General features: G+C 42.5%; 1 protein-coding gene across 1 annotated transcript in view; it reads left to right on the top strand.

The window, feature by feature from the left end:
* The window catches only part of TLK2 (tousled like kinase 2), a 58,334-nt gene that overhangs the window by 25,434 nt on the left and 9,232 nt on the right, over nt 1-23,668 (top strand). The window contains exons 7-13 of the mRNA XM_049780377.1: nt 234-300; nt 1,534-1,631; nt 4,487-4,568; nt 8,233-8,324; nt 15,469-15,558; nt 19,095-19,264; nt 21,306-21,444. Coding sequence (XP_049636334.1) covers nt 234-300; nt 1,534-1,631; nt 4,487-4,568; nt 8,233-8,324; nt 15,469-15,558; nt 19,095-19,264; nt 21,306-21,444 — 738 coding nt within the window. The remainder of the gene's footprint in view (nt 1-233; nt 301-1,533; nt 1,632-4,486; nt 4,569-8,232; nt 8,325-15,468; nt 15,559-19,094; nt 19,265-21,305; nt 21,445-23,668) is intronic.

The raw sequence follows: 23,668 nt of genomic DNA on the forward strand, positions 1-23,668 counted from the left end.
TTTTTTTTTTTTTTTAAATAAAAATTAGTAGACTTTTTAGTTTGAAATCCTTCCTTCGCAACACATATATAAAGCACATATATTTTCTCTTGTTAAGGAATTGTATGATAACTTATCACCTATTTTTTAGTTATTTGAACTAAGAGTAAATAAGACATATAGCATTCATTAGTATTTCTCTTTAGAAAGGTGCTTAGAGATTTACTAAAACTTTGATTTTTTTTCCTCCCTAGGTTAACATTAGCAGAATACCATGAACAAGAAGAAATTTTCAAACTCAGATTAGGTCATCTTAAAAAGGTAAACATAAGTGAAAAAAACCGGTCTGGAAAATGCTATTTGGAGTTTGTATTTGTTGTTGAGATGACTCGGTCCTCTGCCAAATGTAACCTGAGCTCAGGAATTGTGAATGTTCGGCCAGGCCCTCCACTCTAAGATGGTACTTGCCTCTTTTTGTCTTCAGGCCAACTCCTGCCATCACTTTGCCACCAGTCTATGCCAATAGATAATTCTGTGTTCAAAGTTTATAAATGATTAACCTTATTGCAGAAATTAAACATACAGTAAGAGTTGGGAAACTGATACTGAAACAGCCCTTGTCTAGTGCCTCAACTGTGAGGCTGTGTACTTTCTGTGGCATTGCGATGTGCCCCTGTGGAATTGATACTAATATGCTCCTGAGGTGTCTCGATGGAGAGATCATTTCTATTAATTCCGCAGACCTTTGGCCATTTCAGATGGTTCGCTAGATAAGACTGGCCAGCCAGTCAGTAAACATTTGTAGTGAGTTACTGTTGGTGTTTTCCCCTGCTGAGTCCTCAGATCTCATTAAATCGTTGGAATTTAAGGTACTAAATGTAATCTACACTTACAGAAGAGAACCAAGATAATCAGAGTTATGCTGTTTATAAAAAAGGTCATACTCTGCATGGGTATATATACAAAGTATTTCTGGAAAATTACCTAGAAACATAAACAGTTTAAAGGGAGTAGGTGTAGGCAGAGGACTTTTACTTCTGCATTCCTGTATATGGTTTGAATTTTATTAAGTTTGCTTGGGCTTGGGTTGATGATATTATAAGAATACTAGCTCCTAGGGCTGGAGAGATAGCATGGAGGTAAGGTGTTTACCTTGCATGCAGAAGATGAAGGTTCAAATCCCGGCATCCCATATGGTCTCCCGCTCCTGCCAGGAGCGATTTCTGAGCGTAGAGGCCAGGCTGGGTGTGACCCAAAAACAAACAAACAAACAAAAAAAAAAACAAAAAAAAAAGAATTCTAGCGCCTAAGGGAAGTCTTTCAGGGGCTGGGGTATGTTCAGTGGTGGTGCACCTGGACCTGGAGTCTTCCAGACCGAATGGAGGGAGTGGGCAGGGAACAAACAGTCCAGTCCTAAAACAAACATGCAGCTTTGACTGTAGAGTAACTGAATTCGGAAACGGTTCTTTTTCAGTGATAGACATGTCCTTTAATTGTTCACCGGGAGAATGTATGCTATTGTTTTCTGAGCTGTTATTTTCCTTTTTCCTTTAGGAAGAAGCGGAGATCCAGGCGGAGCTGGAAAGGCTAGAAAGGGTTAGAAATCTACATATCAGGGAACTAAAAAGAATACATAATGAAGATAATTCACAGTAAGCAAACTGGGAGTATGTTGGGGTGGAGATTGCTAGGCTCTTTCGGACCCAAATAGTAGAACAATGATGTTGCTTCAGATAAATTGGGCAAATGATTCCGTGTTGTCTTTGACTACTACAGGGTGAAATAGAGGTTTTTGTTTTGTTTAAATTTTATTGAAATAATTGTGATCATGAACTAGAGTTTTATGACCAAAATTAGTTTTAGTTTGGATATTTACAAATATATATTTAGACATTACAACATTATTCACGAGTGGAGAGCCACTAAAACTGACTTTATGGTTGGGTAGATAGAACCATTGTATCAGATTCACCTACTGATGCTTAGTAAAGGGAAGCTTGTACCATTTGAGTATTGTTGAAATGATACCTAGTTTCAGGGTGTCCTCTAAGACCCATTTGTATATTGAGATTTTAAGTAAACCCTTTTTTTGTTTTGTTTTGGTTTTGGTTTTTGGGCGACACCCACTGACTCTCAAGGGTTATTCCTGGATATTCGCTCAGACATCCCTCCTGGCTCGGGGGACCATATGGGACGCTGGGGATTGAACCCAGGTCTATCCTGAGTCAGCCTCGTGCAAGGCAAATGCCCTACTGCTGTGCTGTCGCTCAGGCCCCGTTAAGTAAACCTTTTTTTTTTTTTTTTTTTTTTTTTTTGGGCCACACCCGGTAACGCTCAGGGGTTACTCCTGGCTATGCGCTCAGAAGTTGCTCCTGGCTTGGGGGACCATATGGGACACCGGGGGATCGAACCGCAGTCCGTCCAAGGATAGCGCAGGCAAGGCAGGCACCTTACCTTTAGCGCCACCGCCCGGCCCCTAAGTAAACCTTTTAAAAAGAAATTTTTATTTTAAACACCTTGGTATCCGATACTATTAATGGTGGGGTTTCTTTCATAAATCATTTCAGCACTACATCCTCCACCAAAGTACAGGAAAATTTTTCTTTAATTTTAGTACATTTACAGGTAAATGTCATTTAACAGATGAAAATTGGGCACAACAGATTGCAAGTGGAAAATAGTCCTATCCGTGATCTGATTTTTACTACTTTTTGTGTTTGTTTTTTATTTTGGGGGGGGTCACACACCCAGCGACGCTTGGGTTACTCTCTGACTCTGCACTCAGAAATCACTCCTGGCAGGCTTGGGTGACCATTTGGAATGCTAGGGATTGAACCCAAATCGGCCATGGGCAAGGCAAAAATGCCCTGCCTGCTGTGCTGTTGCTTCAGCCCCCTACATTTTTCTTATTTTCTTTTTGTTTTTTTGGGTGTACACCCGGTGACGTTCAGGGGTTACTCCTAGCTATGCGCTCAGAAATTGCTCCTGGCTTGGGGGACTATGTGGGATGCGGGGAGATCGAACCGTGGTCCGTCCTAGGGGAGATCGAACCGTGGTCCGTCCTAGGCTAACTCGGGCAAGGCAAACACCTTACTGCTCCATGCCACTGCTCCGGCCCCATACCTCTACATTTTTCTAACTCCAAAATCTTTTGAAAGAGAGTGTGGGATACAGCTTTTTAAAAAATAGGCAGTGGTAGTTACTCATCACTCTCAGTGTTGGGCACTGTCTCTGTTCTCTAGAACCTCTGGAAACAGAAATAGAAAAATTGTGTGACCCTGGCCAGAGATCCATACCTAGTGTGTCTGAACATAGGAATAAACTTGTTTACCTGGTGTCAGATTATAAAACTGACTCCCATTTAGTAGAGTCTTCCCATAAACATGCTACTGTCTGAAAATAAAGATAAGTAATTTAAATTAATAATCTGGTTGTGTATTAAAGACCAAGGGCAAGTAGGAACATTCTGTTTTGGTGTTTGGGCCTCACCCAATGGTGTTCTGGGCTTTCTCCTTGCTCTGTTCCCAGGGGTGACTGCTGTCAGTTCTTGGGGGATCAGGTGTGCCAGGGATCAAGCCCGTCACGTGCAAGGCAAATGCCCTGCCTGCTGTACTGTTGCTCTAGCTGTATAGGTAGCAACATTGTACAGTGATTTTTGTTAGGATCTCTCATTTCTTTTTCTTAGAAAACAATATCAAGTTGGAGTCCTGTATGTGGAAAACAGCTGTATGATTAAAACTTGCTGGTCTTGTTTTTTTTTTTTAGACTTTTCAGCTGGTTTTTAAAAATTTTTTTTTTTTTTTTTTGGCCACACTCAGAAATTGGTTTTGGACCACACACTGAGAAATTGCTCCTGGCAGGTTCGGGGGACCATATGGGGTGCCGGGGATCGAACCTGGTCAGCCATGTGCAAGGCATATGCCCTACTGCTGTGCTATCTCTCTGGCCTCCAGGTATTTTGTTGTTTTTGTTTTGTTTTCCCCACCCAACCCCCTGGCTTTTGGGTCATAACCAGTAATGCTCAGGGGTTACTCCTGGCAGGCTCACAGGACCATATGGGATGCTGGGATCAAACCCAGGTTGACCATGTGCAAGGCAAACACCCTACCCATTGTGCTATCACTTTGGCCATCGAAGACTTTGTTCTAAGCAAAACATGTGGTTCTTAAAAGAACCAGATTGTGCAGTTTGCATCTAGCCTTCACTGACTGCAGAGCAGGAAAGGAGGAAGTCATGAAAGGTTACCACTCTAGCTGTGGCCCTGCTGAGGTCTTCATCTGTGTTGTGACTCTATAGCCAGAGAACTGCAGTGTCATTAATTTGGCTGGTTGAGTTGTGTTACTTTGTGCTCAGAAATAGCCATGTTGAAATTGTCTGCCAGCCAGACTGAGATTACAGGCTGAGCTGTAATCATGTGCTTAGTATGTTTGATGATATAGAAGTTTTGCAAATATGGGAGTGTTTATGGTTCATTACTATAGGCTGTGACATATTCCTGTTTCCACAGATTTAAAGACCATCCAACGCTAAATGACAGATATTTGTTGTTACATCTTTTGGGTAGAGGAGGTTTCAGTGAAGTTTACAAGGTCAGTATGAAGAATCGGGCACAAAGATCGAAGTTTATTTGTTATTACCAGCTTGGAGAACATTTAGAATAATAACTCTAGGTGACATTTGTTGTTTGAAATAAAAATAAAAAACTTTAAGAAACCTGTATACTTGGGAGAAATGTTCCTAGTGAACTTCAGGAAATAAGGATGTAATATTTTTACCCTATTTTTGAGTTAAAGAAAAAAAAAGATTAAAAACCCAGGAGATTGGGGATAGTAAAGTACATCTATGAGCCCCTGGGTTTGATCTCTTGCACCCAAAGGGGAACAAACAGGAAAGGAAAGGGCACTCCTTTCTGGGTGGTACAATTATGTGACTCTCATTCTCCTCATCCTTCCTGTCTGACCCACTTTCATTTTCACCCCCTCCTATACTTCTTCCCTTCCACCCTCTCTCCCTGTCTTCCCACAGCCCCTCTGGCCTTCTTTCTCTTTACGAACATTTTTTCCTTCCTCCCTCTACCCTCTGCGCTACCCAAGCTCCCTCTCCGCTCCCCCTCATCCCTTCTTTCCCTCTCTCTATTCTCCCCTCTCTCCTGTACCCCACCCCATCTCCCTCGCCCTAGGCCCTCTTCTTAAAGTTAATTTTATTCGGAACCCTGCATTCTGTTTAAAGTCAAGTGACCTTTTACGTCAGAGAACAGAGTGTCTAGTCATGCTGGCATCTTGCACACACATTTGAAAACTCAGTCTTTCCACAGGGCCAGCAAAGTACAAATTATTAATGCTCCCAGTTGATTTTCCCTAAATTGAGGAGGAAACCTAACTCCTGTTTACCAGCCTCAGCTCTTGAAATTTCTCTCTGTTTCTGGCACTGCCAAATGGTGAATGAAGCGGTTTTCACTGCCTAGGCCTGGTGATTCTCTTCTTTCTGGAGCATTACACCTATGTGAATCTACATGTGAGAACTCTTTGAAGTAATTGGTTTTTATCTCAGATAAAAAGAAGCAAGCAGTTCTGCTGTGCCCCCCTGCCTTTCTTTGGCATCCTGAGCAGCCGGTGCTCAAGAGATTCAACATGGGCTGTCCTCGGACCCTGGGTCCTCTCTGCGTCCTGATGCTGCTGGGGCTGGCAGTGGTGGGTCCCTGCTGTACAAAGGTGACCTGCCAGCCATGCGCCCCAACTGATGTATTAACTCCTGGCCCCTGTCTTCCCTCTTTTTTAGAAGTGAAACAAGACAGTGTTTTATCAAATGAAATATACTTAGAAAGATGTGAGGGCAGGGGTTAGGGATAGGTGGTGGGAGCAAAGAAGATACTGGTGGTGGGACATAGTGTGTCTGAAACCCAACTATGAGGAACATTGTAAGTCGTGAGGCTTTAATAAAATTGTATTTTAAGAAATTTTGAGAGGGAAGAAGGAAGGGAGGGGGAGAGAGAAAGAGAGGAGAGAGGGAAGATATGAAGGGAAAGAAGGAGGAGAAAAGAAAGCTAAGCAATAGAGAGAAAGAGGGAGGAAGGGAGAGGAGAGGAGAGTATTTTTAAGGGAGAACAAGGGCTTGATCAAGAGTAACAAGCAGGGGCCGGGTAGGTGGCGCTGGAGGTAAGGTGTCTGCCTTGCAAGCGCTAGCCAAGGAAGGACCGCGGTTCGATCCCCCGGCATCCCATATGGTCCCCCCAAGCCAGGGGCGATTTCTGAGCACATAGCCAGGAGTAACCCCTGAGCGTCAAACGGGTGTGGCCCAAAAACCAAAAAAAAAAAAAAAAAAAAAAAAGAGTAACAAGCAAAGAGACAGAAATACATGTTCAAGAGCGGACACAGGCTAGGGAGAGCAAACTGTAATCTATGATAGAAACATAAAATTAGCTCCTGTATCCATTTTTAAGCATTCAGTTCAGTGTGTATTCTCAGTGTTACGTGACTGTCACCATCATTCCTTTCCAGACGTGTCATACCATTTTAACTGTACTGCTGGTGTGATTTTCCAGTGTCTTACTTTCTTACGTGCTCTTAAGTGGATCTGGACCCTAGTCCTTTTCTTTGTGTAGGCAGCGCTATCCAGCTTTGACATCATGGTTCTAGGTCAGAGTTTCCTTCTGCCCTGGGGAACGCTTTTATATTAAATGGACCTTGACTCACTGAAAGTGTGTTAGAGCTGACTGAGAAAATCACCGTTGTTGGTGTCATTTTCATTTCATTGTGCAGGATTGATCCTAGAAACCCACACATGCTGGCACACGCTTTATCTGAGCTCCTCTAGGCACCTTGCAGTGTCCTGGAGGAAAACATTGGGCCCAGCCTGTCAGGCCTGATTGATCACTCCCACCCTCCCACCTTTACTCCTTCCCTCCTTCCCTCCCTCCTCTTTCTTCTTTCCTTCCTTTTATACAGTATTGCTCAGAGGTTACTCCAGATTCTGCGCTCACAACTTACTCCTGGCAGTCTTGGGGGACCATATGGGATGCCAGGGATTGAACCTAGGCCAGCCACATTCAAGGCAAATGCTTCAGTTCTTAAAAATATTTTGGCCTGGGCCCGGAGAGACAGCACAACGGCATTTGCCTCGCAAGCAGCCGATCCAGGACCAAAGGTGGTTGGTTCGAATCCCAGTGTCCCATATGGTCCCCCGTGCCTGCCAGGATCTATTTCTGAGCAAACAGCCAGAAGTAACCTCTGAGCACCGCCGGGTGTGGCCCAAAAACCAAAAACCAAAAAAAAAAAAAAAAAACATTTTGGCCCGCACCTATTTGTGCCATTAGAGGGAAGGGGGCTCTCCTGTTTTTCCTTGTTTGTTTGTTTTTGTGGGGGGGGCACATCTGGCTCTGGCTTTGTGCTCAGGGTGCACTTCTGGTAGGGTTTGGGGAACCACAAGGATTGCCAGGCAAACGCCTTCCTCCCTATAGTATTCCTTTAGCCCACAGAACTTTTTCCTTTTGCAAAACTGAAACATACACTCTCCCACTCACCACTGGCACCAGCCTTCTTTGTTTGTAGTCCTCTGAATTTGGTGACTTTTAGATGCTTCTTTTAGGAAGAATTATCCAGTTTCAGTCTTTCTATAGTGGACTTCTCTGAAATACAGTATTTCTTGAAATTAGTCCATATTGAAGAGTATCACAGGATTCCTTTCCCATTTTGAAGGCCGAATAGCATTTCTCTGCGTGCATGTACATCATTTTTGTTGTCCATTGGTCCACCAAAAAGAAGGTCTAAGCTGCAACCGTTGAACTTAGTAATGTGCCTGCCAAGGTGGAGGGCAGGCAGTCGGGGAGGGAGAAGTTGTGGAGGTGATGGAGCATGGGACACTGGTGGTAGGACTGGTATTAAAATATTACATACCTAGGACTCAACTATCAATAACTTTGTAAATCACTGTTCTTTAATTAAGTTTAAAAATAAAGAAAAAAGGATCTTAATGAAGAGAGAAGATGATGTTAAAGAGAATTGTTTGGAAATGACTTCTGAGACTTGCACTGCTCGTGGGTGCAAGCAGGTGGTGTCTGCTTGGTTTTACTTTCTAACACTGGGTGCCCATGTGTTTGGAGACTTCCAGGTGCTCTGTCCACGCACTTCAAGGTGCTTGCCACCGTAAACCAGAGCGTGATATGTTGTTGTTCGCTGCTGTTTTGAAGCTCAAATCAGTTGCCTGTCATTCCTGTTAGCCTTTATCCACAATGTGATTTATTCCTTTGCATTGTAGGCATTTGATCTAACAGAACAAAGATACGTAGCTGTGAAAATTCACCAGTTAAATAAAAACTGGAGAGATGAGAAAAAGGAGAATTACCACAAGTAAGTGATACGAAAATGTCTCATTTTTTGGTACTGTCTATAATTTCAGCAGTTGCATTATGATTTATATCCATTGTTATTTCATTGCATCCTCACAGTTGTCCTCCGAAAGTGACTTTATTCTCTTCTGATACTTAAGGGAGTTTGAGATGTGGTTAAGAAATAGCTGAGCTTGTATGGAAACATAGACTTCATTCCAGGCCCATGAGTTTAAATTGCCTCCCCTCCAGTGGTGTCTAAACTTAGTTTACAGTAAACAAGTCAAGGCTCCATTGGTCGTGGGACTGCTGCTGGAATACTGTATGTCTAAAACTCAAATATCAGTTACTTTGTAAATCACAGTTCTTAAGATTTTTGTTTGTTTTGTTTTGGGTTCACACCCTGCATTGCTCAGGGTTCATTCCTGGCTCTGCACTCAGGAATCATTCCTATTAGTGCTCAAGGGACCATATGGGATTTCAGGATCAAACCCAGGTCAGCCTTGTGAAAGGCAAGCACCTTATCCACTGTGTTCTCTCAATCCTTCCTCCCTCCCTCCCTCCCTCCCCCCTCCCTCCCTCCCTCCCTCCCCCTCCCTCCTTCCCTCCCTCCCTTCCCTCTTTTGCTCTCTCTCACTCTCTCGCTCTTTCTTTTTTTGGTTTTGGGCCACACCCGACGTCGTTCAGGGTACTCCTGGCTCTCTGCTCAGAAATTGGTCCTGGCAAGCTTGCAAGGCAAACACCCTACCCTGTGCTATCTCTCTGGCCCTATCAATTTCCTATAATATTAAAAAACTAACAACTCACCAAGTCAAGTCTCAGAAGCCCTTGTTTGTTATCTGTCATCACCATCTGGAATGTCAGCTCCATGGCCCAAGGACCCCAGGGAGCGTAGGTGGGCCCTTTTCTGCTGCTTCAGTTTCATTATAGAGGAGACAGTGTGGGCACCTGGTTTACTATTAGGATTCCCACGGGCCTTGTATTGTTTCCTTGTTGTGCGTATTAACACATTGAATTAGAGCCCAATCCCTGAAAGGAGTCTTCTTTATATAAAAGCAGTTTGATTTTATTTTTCTCAGTACTGACATTTCAAGGGGCAAAAGCAGTGATCTATGAAGTCATCTTTTCATTGATTTCTAAATCTCAAGGGAAAAATGGAACATTTCTACATCTTTGTTATTGTTGATCTTTGTGAGTATTTTATATGTCTCGATAATTACTTTTGATCTGAGTGCAAATATTTTCTTCCATTCAGTTAGGTATCTGAGTTCTAGCCCATGTTTCTTTTATCATGTAGAAACTCTTTGATCTGATATGTTCCCATTTATTTTTGTTCATTAACCTTTTATTTATTTATTTATTTATTTATTTATTTATTTATTTATTTATTTATTTATTTATTTATTGGTCTTTTGGTCATACCCGGCATTGCTCAGGAGTTACTCCTGGCTCTATGATCAGAAATCAATTCTGGCAGGCTCAGGGGACCATATGGGAGGCCAGGATTTGAACCACCCTCCTTCTGCATGCAAGGCAAACACCTTACCTCCATATTATCTCTCTGGCCCCTACCGATGCATTTCATAGTATAGAGCGCTCATGTTTTTGTTAAGGTGATTCCTAGGTATTTGATATTTTTGGACACATTTTAATTGGTGCAGAGTTCTCTTTGATCTCTTTGTTTCCTAGTTAATTACTTGCATGTAGGAATGTTATTGACATTCCCACACGTGATCAATGCATATTGACTTTGTAGCCAACTACTGTATTGGCTTATTGTTAATAGCTTTTTAGTGAACTCCTTGGGGTCATCTATATATTATGTCATCTGCAAATAGTTTTGATTTAAAATTCTTCCTTTCCAACTTGGATTTCTTTTTCTTGCCTGACTGCTGTTACTAGAACTTCTAATGCTATAATGAATGAAAGTGCAGACAGTGGATAGATATCCTTTCCTTGTGCCTGATCTCCGAGTGCTCTCAGGTTTTCACTAATAATAATGATACTGGTTTTTAGATGGGTTTGTCTTCTGATCCATCCAGTTGCTCTATGGCTTTTGATGGGAGAGTCTAGTCCAGGGGTCTCAAACTTGCAGCCCATGGGCCTTTTGTGGCCCGCTGCTGGCCTTCAAATATCAAAGTATTCGTGATTATTCGTTTACCGAATATTCGCAATGAAAAATCGCATTAGTAAGAAAAAAGTCGCATTAAACATTCGCATGCCCCGAGCAGTTCCGTTTGGGGTATGCAATGTTTAATGCGATTTTTTGCGATTTTTTTCTTACTAATGCGATTTTTTCATTGCGAATATTCGGTAAGCGAATAATCACGAATACTTTGCGCCTAGCGCAGACGTCATTTCTGCTGCCCCTGCCCACTGTCTCTTGCATTATCAGAGGCCTAAGGGAGAGAAGTTTATTACAGAATTAGATCTTGTCATACCTTCATCATGACTTCATCAAAGCCTGCAGTGAAGAGAAAGATTGATGACGAGCACAATTTCAGGAAAAGTGGGAGACGCAGTATTTCTTTGTTGAGCCCAGGGGCATCCCCACATGTCTTATTTGCTCAGAGAAAGTTGCAGTGCACAAGGAATACAACTTGAAATGCCATTATTCAACTAAACATGCTGAGGAATGTGCAAAATATCAAGGAAATGAGAGAGCCAAGCGGGTTGTCAGTCTTAAAGCATGTCTAATGAGGCAACAAGATTTCTTCAAGAAAGCAACCAAAGAGAATGTTGCATCAGTTGAAAGCTAGTTACATGGTTAGTGAGATGATTGCTAAGGCAGGGAAACCATTCACAGAAGGAGAGTTTGTTAAAGAATGCATGTTACAGGCTGCAAGTATTATCTGTCCGGAAAAGAAATGGTCAGTTGTAGCAAAATCAGCCTTTCTGCCAACACTGTGGCAGAGTGCATTTCTGACATGTCAAGTGACATTATCAACTATGTGAGAAAGCCAAATGTTTTGATGCATACTCAGTTGCTCTTGATGAGGGCACAGATATAATAGACACTGCGCAGCTCACAATTTATGTCCATGTTGTTGATTGCAATTTTGAATTGACAGAGGAGCTGCTCACAATAATTTCAATGCATTGGCCAGACCACACCACTAATGAGATATTTTGGCATCTGTGTGATGCATTGAGAATGCAGGTTTGCCATGGAAGAGGTTTGTTGGGAATAATAACCAATGGAGGCACCATTGATGACAGGGAGGAAAAATAGACTGGTGGCACTTGTTCAAAAAAACTTGAAGAGGAGGGCGTAGAGAAGGCCATTGCTCTTCACTAGCATTATCCATCAGCAGGCCCCTTTGCAGTAAATGCCTGCCCATGTGACAATGTGATGTCTGTTGTGAAATGCATCAACCAAATCAGATCCAGGGGCTTAAGCACAGGAGGTTCGTGCTTTTTTTTTTTATAGGAAATGGAGTCAGAATATGGAGATGTGCTCTATTTCACCGAGGTACGTTGGCTCAGCAGGGGAAATGTCCTGAAAAAATTTTTTTGAGTTGAGAGAAGAAGTGAAAGCCTTCATGGAGAAGGATGGGAATGCTGTTTCTGAGTTGAGTGATCACAAATGGCTCATGGACTTAGCTTTTCTTGTTGACATCACACATAAGCTGAATGAACTAAACAAGATGTTACAAGGCCCGGGGCAGCTTATCAGTGCTGCCTATGACAACGTGACAGAAATTCTGCACAAAACTTGTGTTATGGAAATCCCAGCTCTCTCAGACAAACCTTTGCCATTTCCCAGCATACAAGGAACTTGTGGATGCAGGCATACCATTCAGTGGTGAGAAATATGTTGATGCTATTTTGAAGCTAGAGAAGGATTTGATCACAGATTTGCAGACTTCAAAAAGCACAGAGCCACTTTCCAAATTTTTGTGGACCCCTTTTCCTTTGACGTGCAAGATGCCCCTCCTGTGCTTCAAATGGAGCTCATTGACCTGCAATGCAACTCTGATCTCAAAGGCAAGTTCAGGGAGATTAGTGGAAAAGCAGACATACATGGGCAATTTTTGAGAGAATTGCCCCCCAGCTTCCCTGAGCTTTCCCGAATGTTCAAGCGCACCATGTGCTTTTTTGGGAGCACATATTTGTGTGAAAAGTTATTCTCCACATTGAACTTCAATAAGTCAAAGTACAGGCCTAGACTTAATGATGATCATCTTCAAGCCATACTGAGGGTCTCAACTGCTTCCTCTCTAAAGCCAAATGTGGTTCAGATTTGTGAGAAGAAGCGCTGCTCAAAGTCTCTGGCAGCAAGGGAATTGGCAAAAGATGCCATGTTCAGAAGAACTGTTCATGATCTTCACTCAATGTTCTATTCATGTTCAGAAGAAATAATTAAAACTGTTAATAATTACGTTTGAGGACTTTTTTGTGTGAAATCCCTTATGTGGTCCTGCCTCATCCCGACTTTGCCTCCTGCGGCCCCCAGGTAAATTGAGTTTGAGACCCCTGGTCTAGTCCATTGACAATTGAGGGCTTACTGATGTGAAGAACGGAGCCACCCCTTTTCTGTGTGGGTTTGCTTGTTTTTGCAATTGTCAATTGCTCTTTACATCTAGCTTTTCAGTAATTCCTGCCCACGGCAGTTTTTTTAATAAAATCATTTTTCCTAATAATATCTTTTAAGACCGTTATTTCAAAACTTTGTTATTGTTGCTTTTCCTTATTTTGCCGAATCATACTTTCAGAAGCATCTGTTGCTTCTCTATTTTTTTCTCTAATTTTTTATTATAACACTTATCTACCAAGTTGTTTATAATATAATTTGTTTCAGGCATTCATTTTGCCAACACCAGTCCTCACCACCAGTGTGACCTTCCCTTCACCAATGACCTCCAGTTTCCCCACCCACCCCCTCCCTAGCCTGCCTCTTTGTGGACACAAATTTTCTTCATATTGCTTGTTACAACACCAAGTCAAATGGAATTATCAAAACTTAGATCAAAAAAATCTTAAAAAAAAAAAAAAAGGGGGGGGGTGGCGGAGAGATAGCATGGCTGTAAGGCCTTTGCATTTCATGCAGAAGGTCATTGGTTCGAATCTCGGAATCCCATATGGTCCCCAGAGCCTGCCAGGAGAGATTTCTGAGCGTGGAGCCAGGAGGAACCCCTGAGCACTGCCAGGTGTGACCCAAAAACAAAAAGCAAAACAACAACAACAAAAACTTAGATCAAGGAGCCAGAGCAATAGCAGAGTAGTAGGGCTTTTGCTTTGCAAGCAGCCGACCCAGTTTCAATCCCTGGCATACCATATGGTTCCTGAACCTGCCAGGAGTGATTTCTAAGCACAGAGACAGGGAGTAACCTCTGAGCACCGCCAGGTGTAGCCCAAACAAAAACAGATCAACCAGGTGTGGCCAGAGTGATATCTCAGTAGAGAGGATGTTTGCCTTTTAAGTGGCTGACCCAGGTTCAATCCCGGTAACCCTATGGTCCTTTGAGCACCGGCAGGAATGACCCCTGAGCACTGCCGGGTGTGGCTCAAAACATTTAAATCAACCAGAATCCGTTTGAAATGATAGTTTTGTCTTTTCATAGTATTACTACTGTAGTTTGTGCCTAAGGTTGTACTGGGCTGCCATAGCGGTTTTTTTTGCCTCTTTTGGGTAAAATCTTCCTGTGTATTAAGGATATGTTGGACTGGGCCAGTTTTGGAAAGCATCTCTTTTATTTTTTTTAATTTTATTTTACTGTGTAACTAAATGCCTCAAACAAAATGTTAGATTATTTAAAATATAGTCGTTTCCTGCTGCCCTCTTTGTAAATAGGTACTTGATACTTTAAAAAATTAAGTCGTGGGGCCCGGAGAGATAGCACAGCAGCGTTTGCCTTGCAAGCAGCCGATCCAAGACCAAAGGTGGTTGGTTCGAATCCCGGTGTCCCATATGGTCCCCCGTGCCTGCCAGGAGCTATTTCTGAGCAGACAGCCAGGAGTAACCCCTGAGCACCGCCGGGTGTGGCCCAAAAACTAAAAACCAAAAAAAAAAAAAAATTGTATTGTATGAATGCTATATATAGCACTTTTTTGTTCCTAATCTTGTTAACTGCTTTTCAATCAGAAAAATACTTAATATATATATATATATATATGTGTGTGTGTGTGTGTATATATATTTAAGTATTTTTCTGATTGTATATATACACACACACGTACATATATATCATTGTTCTTAAAACACTAGGATTTCCAAAATTTCAAATTTGTTATGACAATAAAATGAATTGTTCTTAAAATCTTCTTTGTGGGCCGAATGGATAGTAGCAGCGAATAGCATGTTTGCCTTACACGTGGTTTAGCCTATGTTGGATCCCCAGCACCCCAGACAGCCCCTTGCACACTACCATTAGTAATTCCTGCATGCACAGCCAGGAGTAAGCCCTGAGCATTGCTAATTGTGGCCCACACACCAAAAACCAAAACCAAACCAAACAACTTTTTTGGTCAGGAATAAGATCATAAAGCAAACAAATTTAAATACAGGGTGATGGGATATGCTAGAATGCATTCCTTGCATGGGTGTGGCTCTGAATTCTTCCATGCCACCACAAAAGCAAAGAAGCTGGAAGCACTTTTAATTATCTTTTGTAACCTGTAATCCTTCTACACAAGGAATTTGTGTGTTCAAATGGATTCTCTTGGTGTGACCCCATTATATAAACATTTATTATACATGGGACTATCAGTCTGAAGGAGAGAAAAAAAGCTGTTTTTGTAATTTTTAATTATTTGATTATGAATTCAAAAGGTAAAAATGTTATAGAATGATTTTGAGGAGAATAAAAGATTGCTGCATCTATTCATTCAATCGATTTTGAGCACATACTATTCTCCTAACAGCTTGATATATAGATACTAGTTGAGGAAATAGAACGAGGAAAGAAAATAGAACCAGCCAGATGACCAGAAGTAGGATGAAATGTGGACACAATGATAAAAAGAAAGCAGAGACAGAAATCAGAGGGTAGGGAGCCTGTCGTGTGTTGCCAACCTGAGTTCGATCCCCAGCATATCATATGGTCCTCTAGGCACTTCCAGGAGATTCCTGAGTGCAGAGCTAGGAGTAAGAGAGAGTCACATACATACAGACACAAATACACATCACCCCCCCACTATGCTTTATTTTTCCATTTTGTTTTTAGGCATGCATGTAGGGAATACCGGATTCATAAGGAACTGGATCACCCCAGAATAGTTAAGCTGTATGATTACTTTTCACTGGACACTGACTCGTGAGTATTGTGCCTTTTTAACAGCAATTAATATTATTTCCTTGCAGCATGTTGAGCTTCTCTGGACTCATTTTCATCTGAGCAAAATAAATATATTTATTTATGGACAGAAATAACAAAAAGAATTCAGATTTGGAAAACAATACTTTTTAGCCATAGTATTTATGCACTTGTATTATACAAAGAGTGTGTTAATTTTTGATGTTGTGACTCCAGTCTTGAGCTATCAAATTAAAAACAACAACCTTATGAGATATCATTTGGATACTCTTAATTTACTCATTTAAGGTATGAAATTCAGTGTTTTTACATATTCACATGTAATGTGCATCCATCGCAGTAATCCATTTTCACTGTCTCCAAAATAAATCTTATACCTTTTCTATATCCTTTCTGTTTCTTTCCCTGCCCTTAGCTCTTGGAATAACTGATGTACTCTCTTGATCTCCTGTTCCGTACTCTAACTTGAATGGAATCACAATAACCTGTAACTCTGCTAACTGGTTTTATCCAGTGTGATGTTTTTCAAGGCTCATTCTTATCCCAACCTGTGTATCAGTCATCAAGCGTTTCATATGACTGAGTTGATTTTAAATTTTAAATTCATCCTCCCAGCAGTTTAATGACCAGCACACAACCTTTCTCAAAATACAGCTTAAGCTTTTTGGAACTGGCATTACTAATTGGTTCCAGCAAACCACAGAGAAGCACTCATGAATGTGGACGGCCTTACTTTGGGGCTTCTAATGAACACCAACAGGTGTTTTTTTTTTAAAGCACCAGAAGTGTGAAGTTTATTCTAGAATGAGAGTGAAAATGGCACTATTAGAGATGACAATTGCTTACATACTAACTAATACAGGTTTGGAGTTTATAGAAATTCAAACTGCGACATCTCTCAGTTCAGCCTTCTCAGGACTTTATTGGGAAAAACTGAAGGCCAGAAAAGTTACGTCATGTGTTAGATCTATCATTTTAAGCTTTGTTTTATTATCTGGTAAGCTCTAACACCTCTGGATTTATGCAAGATTTTGTAAAACTTTAGCATGTTGTAGATGCTTCACAAGAGTCTAAACTGAATCTCAAAGGATAGCTCGAGCTGGCCCTTTCAGGCTCCCAGCATGGTTTTAGGAGTAAGCACCTGTTCCGGACAGCATTCCTCTCAGAAATTGCTATGTGAGAGCCCACCCACAGGACCTGAAGAGAGCTCAGAATTCTCTCTGCAAATCATTCACTTACCATCTACACTGGCTCCCCTTACCCTTTACCCGATTCCTCACAGGGGTCCTCAAACTTTTTAAACAGGGGTCCAGTTCACTGTCCCTCAGACCATTGGAGGGTCTGACTGTAGTAAAAACAAAACGTATGAACGAATTATTATGCACACTGCATATATCTTATTTTGCAATGAAGAAACAAACCAGATACAAATACAATATGTGGCCCGTGGGCCATAGTTTGAGGACCATTGCGTCTTGTATGAGCCATTTTCTCAGCTTTTCACATGGGATGGGACTAAGAAAAAATAGCAGAAAAATAGTTAGCAGATCTCCACAGAGTGACTTCATTTTTTGCTTGAGTAAATTCCTGATTAGCCTTGCTCCCCCTTCTACTTTGTAATGTAAGTAGAAAAAAACAGTTCAGAGATGATGACTTGTATTATTGCATGTACCAGGGCTACTGAGTTTATTCTATGTTATTCTTGAGTTAAGTTTACTTTGTTCTTTCTAGTATATATGCTTAGTTTGTTTTTTGTTTGTTTGTCTTTGGGTCACACCTAGCGGTGCTCAGGGATTATTCCTGGCTCTGTGCTCAGAAATTACTCCTAGCAGGCTCTGGAAACCATATGGGATGCTGAGATTTATACCGGGGTCCATCCTGTATTTGGCCACGCGCAAGGCAAATGCCTTACCGCTATGATGTTGCTCTGGCCCCACTAAGTATTTTTTTAAACAAAAATGAGTCAGACTGTCATGGTCTTTTGAGAGTTGTCTGGGTATGAAAAATAAGATCTTAATTTCCATTTTGTCTTTGGGTCAAAAAATAAAATTTCTCTTAGCATGAACATTTATATCTCAAATTTCAGTCTTCAGTTAGAGGAACTGTGAACTTCAGAGATTTTTTTTTCTCAAATAGATGCTAAGATTTTTCATAAGACTCATATGCGGTTGTCCAGTTTCAAGATCCAACAGGCTACATACATCCAAAACTCATTGTGGCAGGCCTCAGATTGCCCCAAGCACTAATCACAAAGCTGTCTTTTATCAGGTCTTCCCAAGCTTTGCATCTTAGATGCATCAACACACAGAGGCTGTGCTCACCAGAATCCTCTTTAGTTGTTCAACTGGATTTAGCCAGTGGTAAAACAGCCTTAGTGGTGCCATTTCTTCCTCTGGCCCTCAGTTTTAAGGTGCTAATGGCTTCCTGTTTTTAAAGATTTTTGGGGGTGCTGTCTTCGCAGTTCTTTTTGCATCTTTGTGATTTGTGATACTTTTTGAACTAAAGTATTTCTGTTATCAAACTGGTTTTTATGTCCTGATTAGATCCAGAGTGAGACCTACTCTTGTCACAAATTAGAATGTTCAAAAGGCTTCATTTCTCAGGAATATTCAGTTTAGAAAATCTTTTTTTTTTTTTTTTTTTTTTTTGGTTTTTGGGGCCACACCCTGTGACGCTCAGGGGTTACTCCTGGCTATGAGCTCAGAAATCGCCCCTGGCTTGGGGAGACCATATGGGACGCCGGGGGATCGAACCGCGGTCCGTCCTACGCTAGCGCTTGTAAGGCAGACACCTTACCTCTAGCGCCACCTTCCCGGCCCCAGTTTAGAAAATCTTATTTCAACTTGTAACAGCCTTGGATGATAAACTTTTGGTTCTAAATGCCACAAATTATATGCAGGTTTTAATAGTATGCAAATAGGGGTTTGTATGATAAATTGATATAATAAGGAAAAACTTACCATGTGATGAATATCTATTAAACCACAGATACTTTTAAAGTATCTTTTTAGGAAGGAGAAATTGTAGCACAGTTTTGTGCCAGAACTATGGAAAGTAAAAACAAGTAGTGCTAGAGGCTTGGGCAAACTAGAGTCTCCTCCAGTCAGCACTTGGGGTCATATGAAGTACGTGCTGTGAAAATTGGATACTTGACCATATGTTTGTTAAGAAATGGAACATGGTGTGATTATAGAAATGAGACACTTCCAAAAAAGACATGTTTAGAAATATATCATCATTCTTGTCAGTGTTCTCAATTGTCTGGATTCAAGAAGAGGTTTGTCAGGGGGAAACATAAGCAGACACATTTCATGTGGAGCCAGCAGTGCCTCCCCCACTAATCAATTGTTTCTCTTCCTATCAGCCACTCAGATAGACTCAGACTGTGTAAAAAAGTAAGAGTATTGCCAGGAAAAAATAAAAAAAGGATTGTGACACTAAAAAGCTGAATTTTTCCCAGGGCTTAAAAACGATATTGTATTTAATCCCTATCCTCTATAATAGTCAAACATTGAATTTTTCTTCTCTCCCTCTAGGTTTTGTACAGTATTGGAATACTGTGAGGGCAATGATCTGGACTTCTACCTGAAACAGCACAAATTAATGTCAGAGAAAGAAGCCCGATCCATTATCATGCAGATTGTGAATGCTTTAAAGTACTTAAATGAAATAAAACCTCCCATCATACACTATGACCTCAAACCAGGTATGCCCAACTTGAGGAGACTCTGGTGGCTTTCCTTTGGTCTTACCATTATCTTGATTCGGTAAAGTTAGAATTGGCTGGTGTATCTGACTGTGGATTTCTGGTGGGCAGTTCAGGAACCAGCAGGTCCTGGTCACAGATCTCTGGCCTTAAGGGGCAGATGGGAGCGAGAGCCTGGAGAAACGATGCCCTTATGTCCAGAGCCACCTGGGGCATGATGTCAGTTCCCTGAGGAAACTTTCTGGCAAACTTGGTTTGGTTTTATCCCATTATTCTCACTGTATATGCAGCAGTTTCTCTACTTCGAGTCTCTCTAAGCCCAGACTTATTTTGCTGTTCTCATACATTCTGAGCAGAGGTTTTCATATATGTTGGGGAAAGGGACATATGATGGGAGGGTCACACTGGCCTAGGAATGCAAAGTCTCCTAGCAGTGCTGAGGGCAAACCTAGGCATCGTGCATGTGAAGCCCATACTTCAGCCTGTTGGACTCTCTCAGACCCCAAGGTCTTTATGTTTTCTATGAACACTATCTAAATTCCCAGAGTTCTGAGCACAGACTAGAGGCCAGTTAAATTTCCTACCTTCATTTATCACTGTTGAATGTTCTCTTGTCCAGTTGTAACTAGCTGAGGCTAAAGACCAGAATCTTTTTTTTTTTTCTCTCCTTTTTTTATTTTTGGGTTACACCCGGCAGCACTCAGGGTTTACTCCTGGCTCTGCACTCAGAAATCACTCCTGGCAGGCATGCAGGACCATCTGAGATGTCAGAATTCAAACCAACATCTGTCCTGCATTGGCTGCGTGCAAGACAAATGCCCTACTGCTGTGCTATCTCTGGTCCAAGACCAGAATCTTTCTGAGTGACTCCAGGGGCTCAAGAGATAGTACACTTGCCTTGCATGTGGCTGAATAATGGTTAGATCCCCAATGCTCAGTTCTTCCAGAATAGCCCTTGAGCATTGCCAACGTCCCCTCAAAAAAGAGAAAGAGAATTTCCACTTAGGAGATGATGTGTAGGCAGTTGTTTACTTTGCTTTCCTCCTGTAGCTGCTACATATTGATTCTCACTATTAGATAATCTTTTTGTTTGTTTGTTTTGGGTTTTTTGTTTGTTTTCGGGCCATGCCCGTGACGCTTAGGAGTTACTCCTGGCTGTGCTCAGAAATCACTCCTGGCTTTGAGGGCCATATGAGACAGAACTGAGGTCCTGGATTGGCTAAGTTTTTTTTTTTTTTTTGGTTTTTCGGGCCACACCCGTTTGATGGTCAGGGGTTACTCCTGTCTAAGCACTCAGAAATTGCCCCTGGCTTGGGGGGACCATATGGGATGCCAGGGGATCGAACCACGGTCTTTCCTTGGCTAGCGCTTGCAAGGCAGACACCTTACCTCTAGCACCACCTCGCCGGCCCCAAGACTGGCTAAGTTTTATCCTGATACCCCATATGGTCTCCTGAGCACTGTCAGGAGTAATTCTTTAGTGCAGAAACAGGAGTAACCCCTGAGCTGTGCTGAATGTAGCCCCAGCAAACCCTTCATCCCTCAGTTTAAATAAAAAAAGATGGCAGTTGTATAATTGGATTTTTCATGGCCAGATCCAAAGTATTTTCTTGCTATAGGAGCTGTAGGTGGCGCTGTGGGACCTGCTTTGGGTCCCTTGTCTTTTAAGATTGCTCCTCTCCCTCCCTTAAACTACCTAGACAGAATGGTTGAGACCCTTACTGGAAGTTCAGATCAGACTTTCTTACCACTCTTGAGTGACTGACCAAGTGATATTTTATTTTGGCAAGTGTTTTTCTCTATTGCTCATACTAGTGGTTTTGGCACACTAAGCAGATGATTCTTGGAAAATAAAATTTGTAGCCAGACACCACCAACACCTCCCCCAGCATCCGGAGTCCATCTCGTTTAGTCCAGTTTCAGATGTTTGCGTGGCCTGCAAGAGTTCCCTTCTCATCTCTCGACACTTTGGATTGTTCTCTTAATTGGCAAGGTTTTGTGTGCGTTTAAATTATTCATGAAGAGTTTTTATCTTTTGTAGGTAATATTCTTTTAGTAAATGGTACAGCATGTGGAGAGATAAAAATCACAGATTTTGGTCTTTCCAAGATCATGGATGATGATAGCTACAATTCAGTGGACGGCATGGAGCTAACATCACAAGGTGCTGGTACTTACTGGTAGGTATCCAGGCCACCTGCCAAGCTGGCTGGGGAGACGTGGTGGTGGGGTGTCTGCCCAGGCAGGGTTTGCTCCTTAGGCAAGAACATTGTAACCCTAAGCGTACTTTGGTCCCCAGTTAACTCTCTCAGCAGTTTGGCTCTGAATTTCCACGAGTTTGGATTGAGTGTCTTCTCCATTGCTGGCACTGCCAAGAAATGTGCGTGTGAACTGCTCATAGGAGACACATGTGGGCATTGAGACACTGTGCTAATTGTGTTAAGTCAGAGAGATGGTATCATAGGTCTCACACTGGAACCAAGAAAATAAAGGCCAAGTTCTTAGATACTGAGAAGCAGATGAATGGTATGCAGGGGCAAAATGAGTGAAAGTTGGGTACCCTAAATCTTTGGTAAAGACTTGCAGCCATGGGGCTGGAGTGGTGGCACAAGCAGTAGGCATTTGCCTTGCACACACTAAACTAGGATATATCGTGGTTCGATCCCCCAGCATCCTATATGGTCCTCCAAGCCAGGAGCGATTTCTGAGGCCATAGCCAGGAGTGACCCAGGAACATCACGTGTGTGGCCCCAAAACAAACAAACAAAAAGACTTACAGCCACATAGCATTTCAGTCCTGGGCTATGATGCCCAGTTATGGCGGTGGTAGTTGACATAGCGATGTGTGTGTGAGCCTTGCCGAGAGTGTCTTGTGATTCTTGTTGCGAGGAAGCACAGCTAATAGCTGTGGAAAAGTGATCAATGTCAGCAGTGATGGAGCACTTTCTAAAAGAGCTGTGCGCTTATGTGAAACCAGATGTTGCTAACCGCAACTGAGTTAAAAATACCAAACTGGAGGCTAAGTTGGTATAAAAATACAGTTGTCATTCCTAGCAAGGGTTTCAAAGGTTTATTTTCCTCATATCAGCTTTTTAAAGTTCAATATGTATGATAACAGTTACAGTATTGGAATCCTTGTTTCCTAATAGACAGAAAGCTCTTGTTCAGGGCCCGGAGAGATAGCACAGTGGCGTTTGCCTTGCAAGCAGCCGATCCAGGACCAAAGGTGGTTGGTTCGAATCCCGGTGTCCCATATGGTCCCCTGTGCCTGCCAGGAGCTATTTCTGAGCAGACAGCCAGGAGTAACCCCTGAGCACCGCCGGGTGTGGCCCAAAAACCAAAAAAAAAAAAAAAAAAAAGAAAGCTCTTGTTCAGAGAAGTTACCTATTTGCCCAGATAAAAGTGCCATGGGACATGAGCTCTCTGGAGCACTAAGCCACCCTCTAGGGGGACAGTCTTTGAGCCCCAAGTTCTTCTTCAATGCCTTGCTGCCTGCTTTAGGAACAGGCTGGGGCGGGAATGGCCTTAGGTCCTTTTCCCTGGTGGTACTGTGGGTTCCTGGGAGCTGGACTCAGACTCGGATGCTGTGTAGTTTGGACCTCTAGAACCAAGAAGGTGCGAAGATTACGGTACAACGTAGCCACCATGGCCCTCGATTTAAATAGGAAAAGATGAGCACAGTTTGCCAAGAACTAGACCCATTTACCTGGTCAGCCCCATTCTGAAAGGTGTGGTGTGCCCAGAGCCACTTACCTTGCTAACCTGAGGCTGGTAAGGCCATGCTGGGCCCCAGCCCTGCCACTCTTGCCTCCTGCTTACTAGCCTCCTTGTGCCACTGGGTGCATGATCTCCAGTGCACTGAAGCCAGGCCTGTGCCAGCACATTTCTCCCTTTTGTTGTCACTTGTTTCCCTCAAGTACCATCCCAGCTAATTCTTTTCACTTGTCCTATGACCTGCCCCAATGGTCTGCAGCCACCAGTCCACAAACCAGCAGAGTTCACAGGTGAGAGAGGTTGGAAACTCGGGCCTATTACCTTGTTACCACTGTCAGAGCAGGTGTTGACATGCAGGTGTGAGAACCACTGGCCCTCCCTACTTCTGCCTATCATTACTGTTCCTTCTACATTTGATGATATGCAAGTGTGGGCTGGGGATGCACGGTGGGGGTCAGACCCATACCCCTGGCTCCTGTGCCTTTGTGCTCAAACCACTGTGCTCTGAGAAGCCTGGGAGGTGCCTGCAGCTCAGATACTTATTCAGCATTGTGGAACGACCAAAGTGTAGCTAACACACACTGCATATTGGAACTTGCGTTTCTAGACATGGGGACGTCCCACCAGCACTAAGGCACTAGACCTCAGGGTTTGGTAGTCGGATCACATAGCTTAAAGCATAGTATGGGA

The sequence above is a fragment of the Suncus etruscus genome, chromosome 1 (genome assembly GCF_024139225.1).
Source record: "Suncus etruscus isolate mSunEtr1 chromosome 1, mSunEtr1.pri.cur, whole genome shotgun sequence".
NCBI classification, from domain to species: domain Eukaryota; kingdom Metazoa; phylum Chordata; class Mammalia; order Eulipotyphla; family Soricidae; genus Suncus; species Suncus etruscus.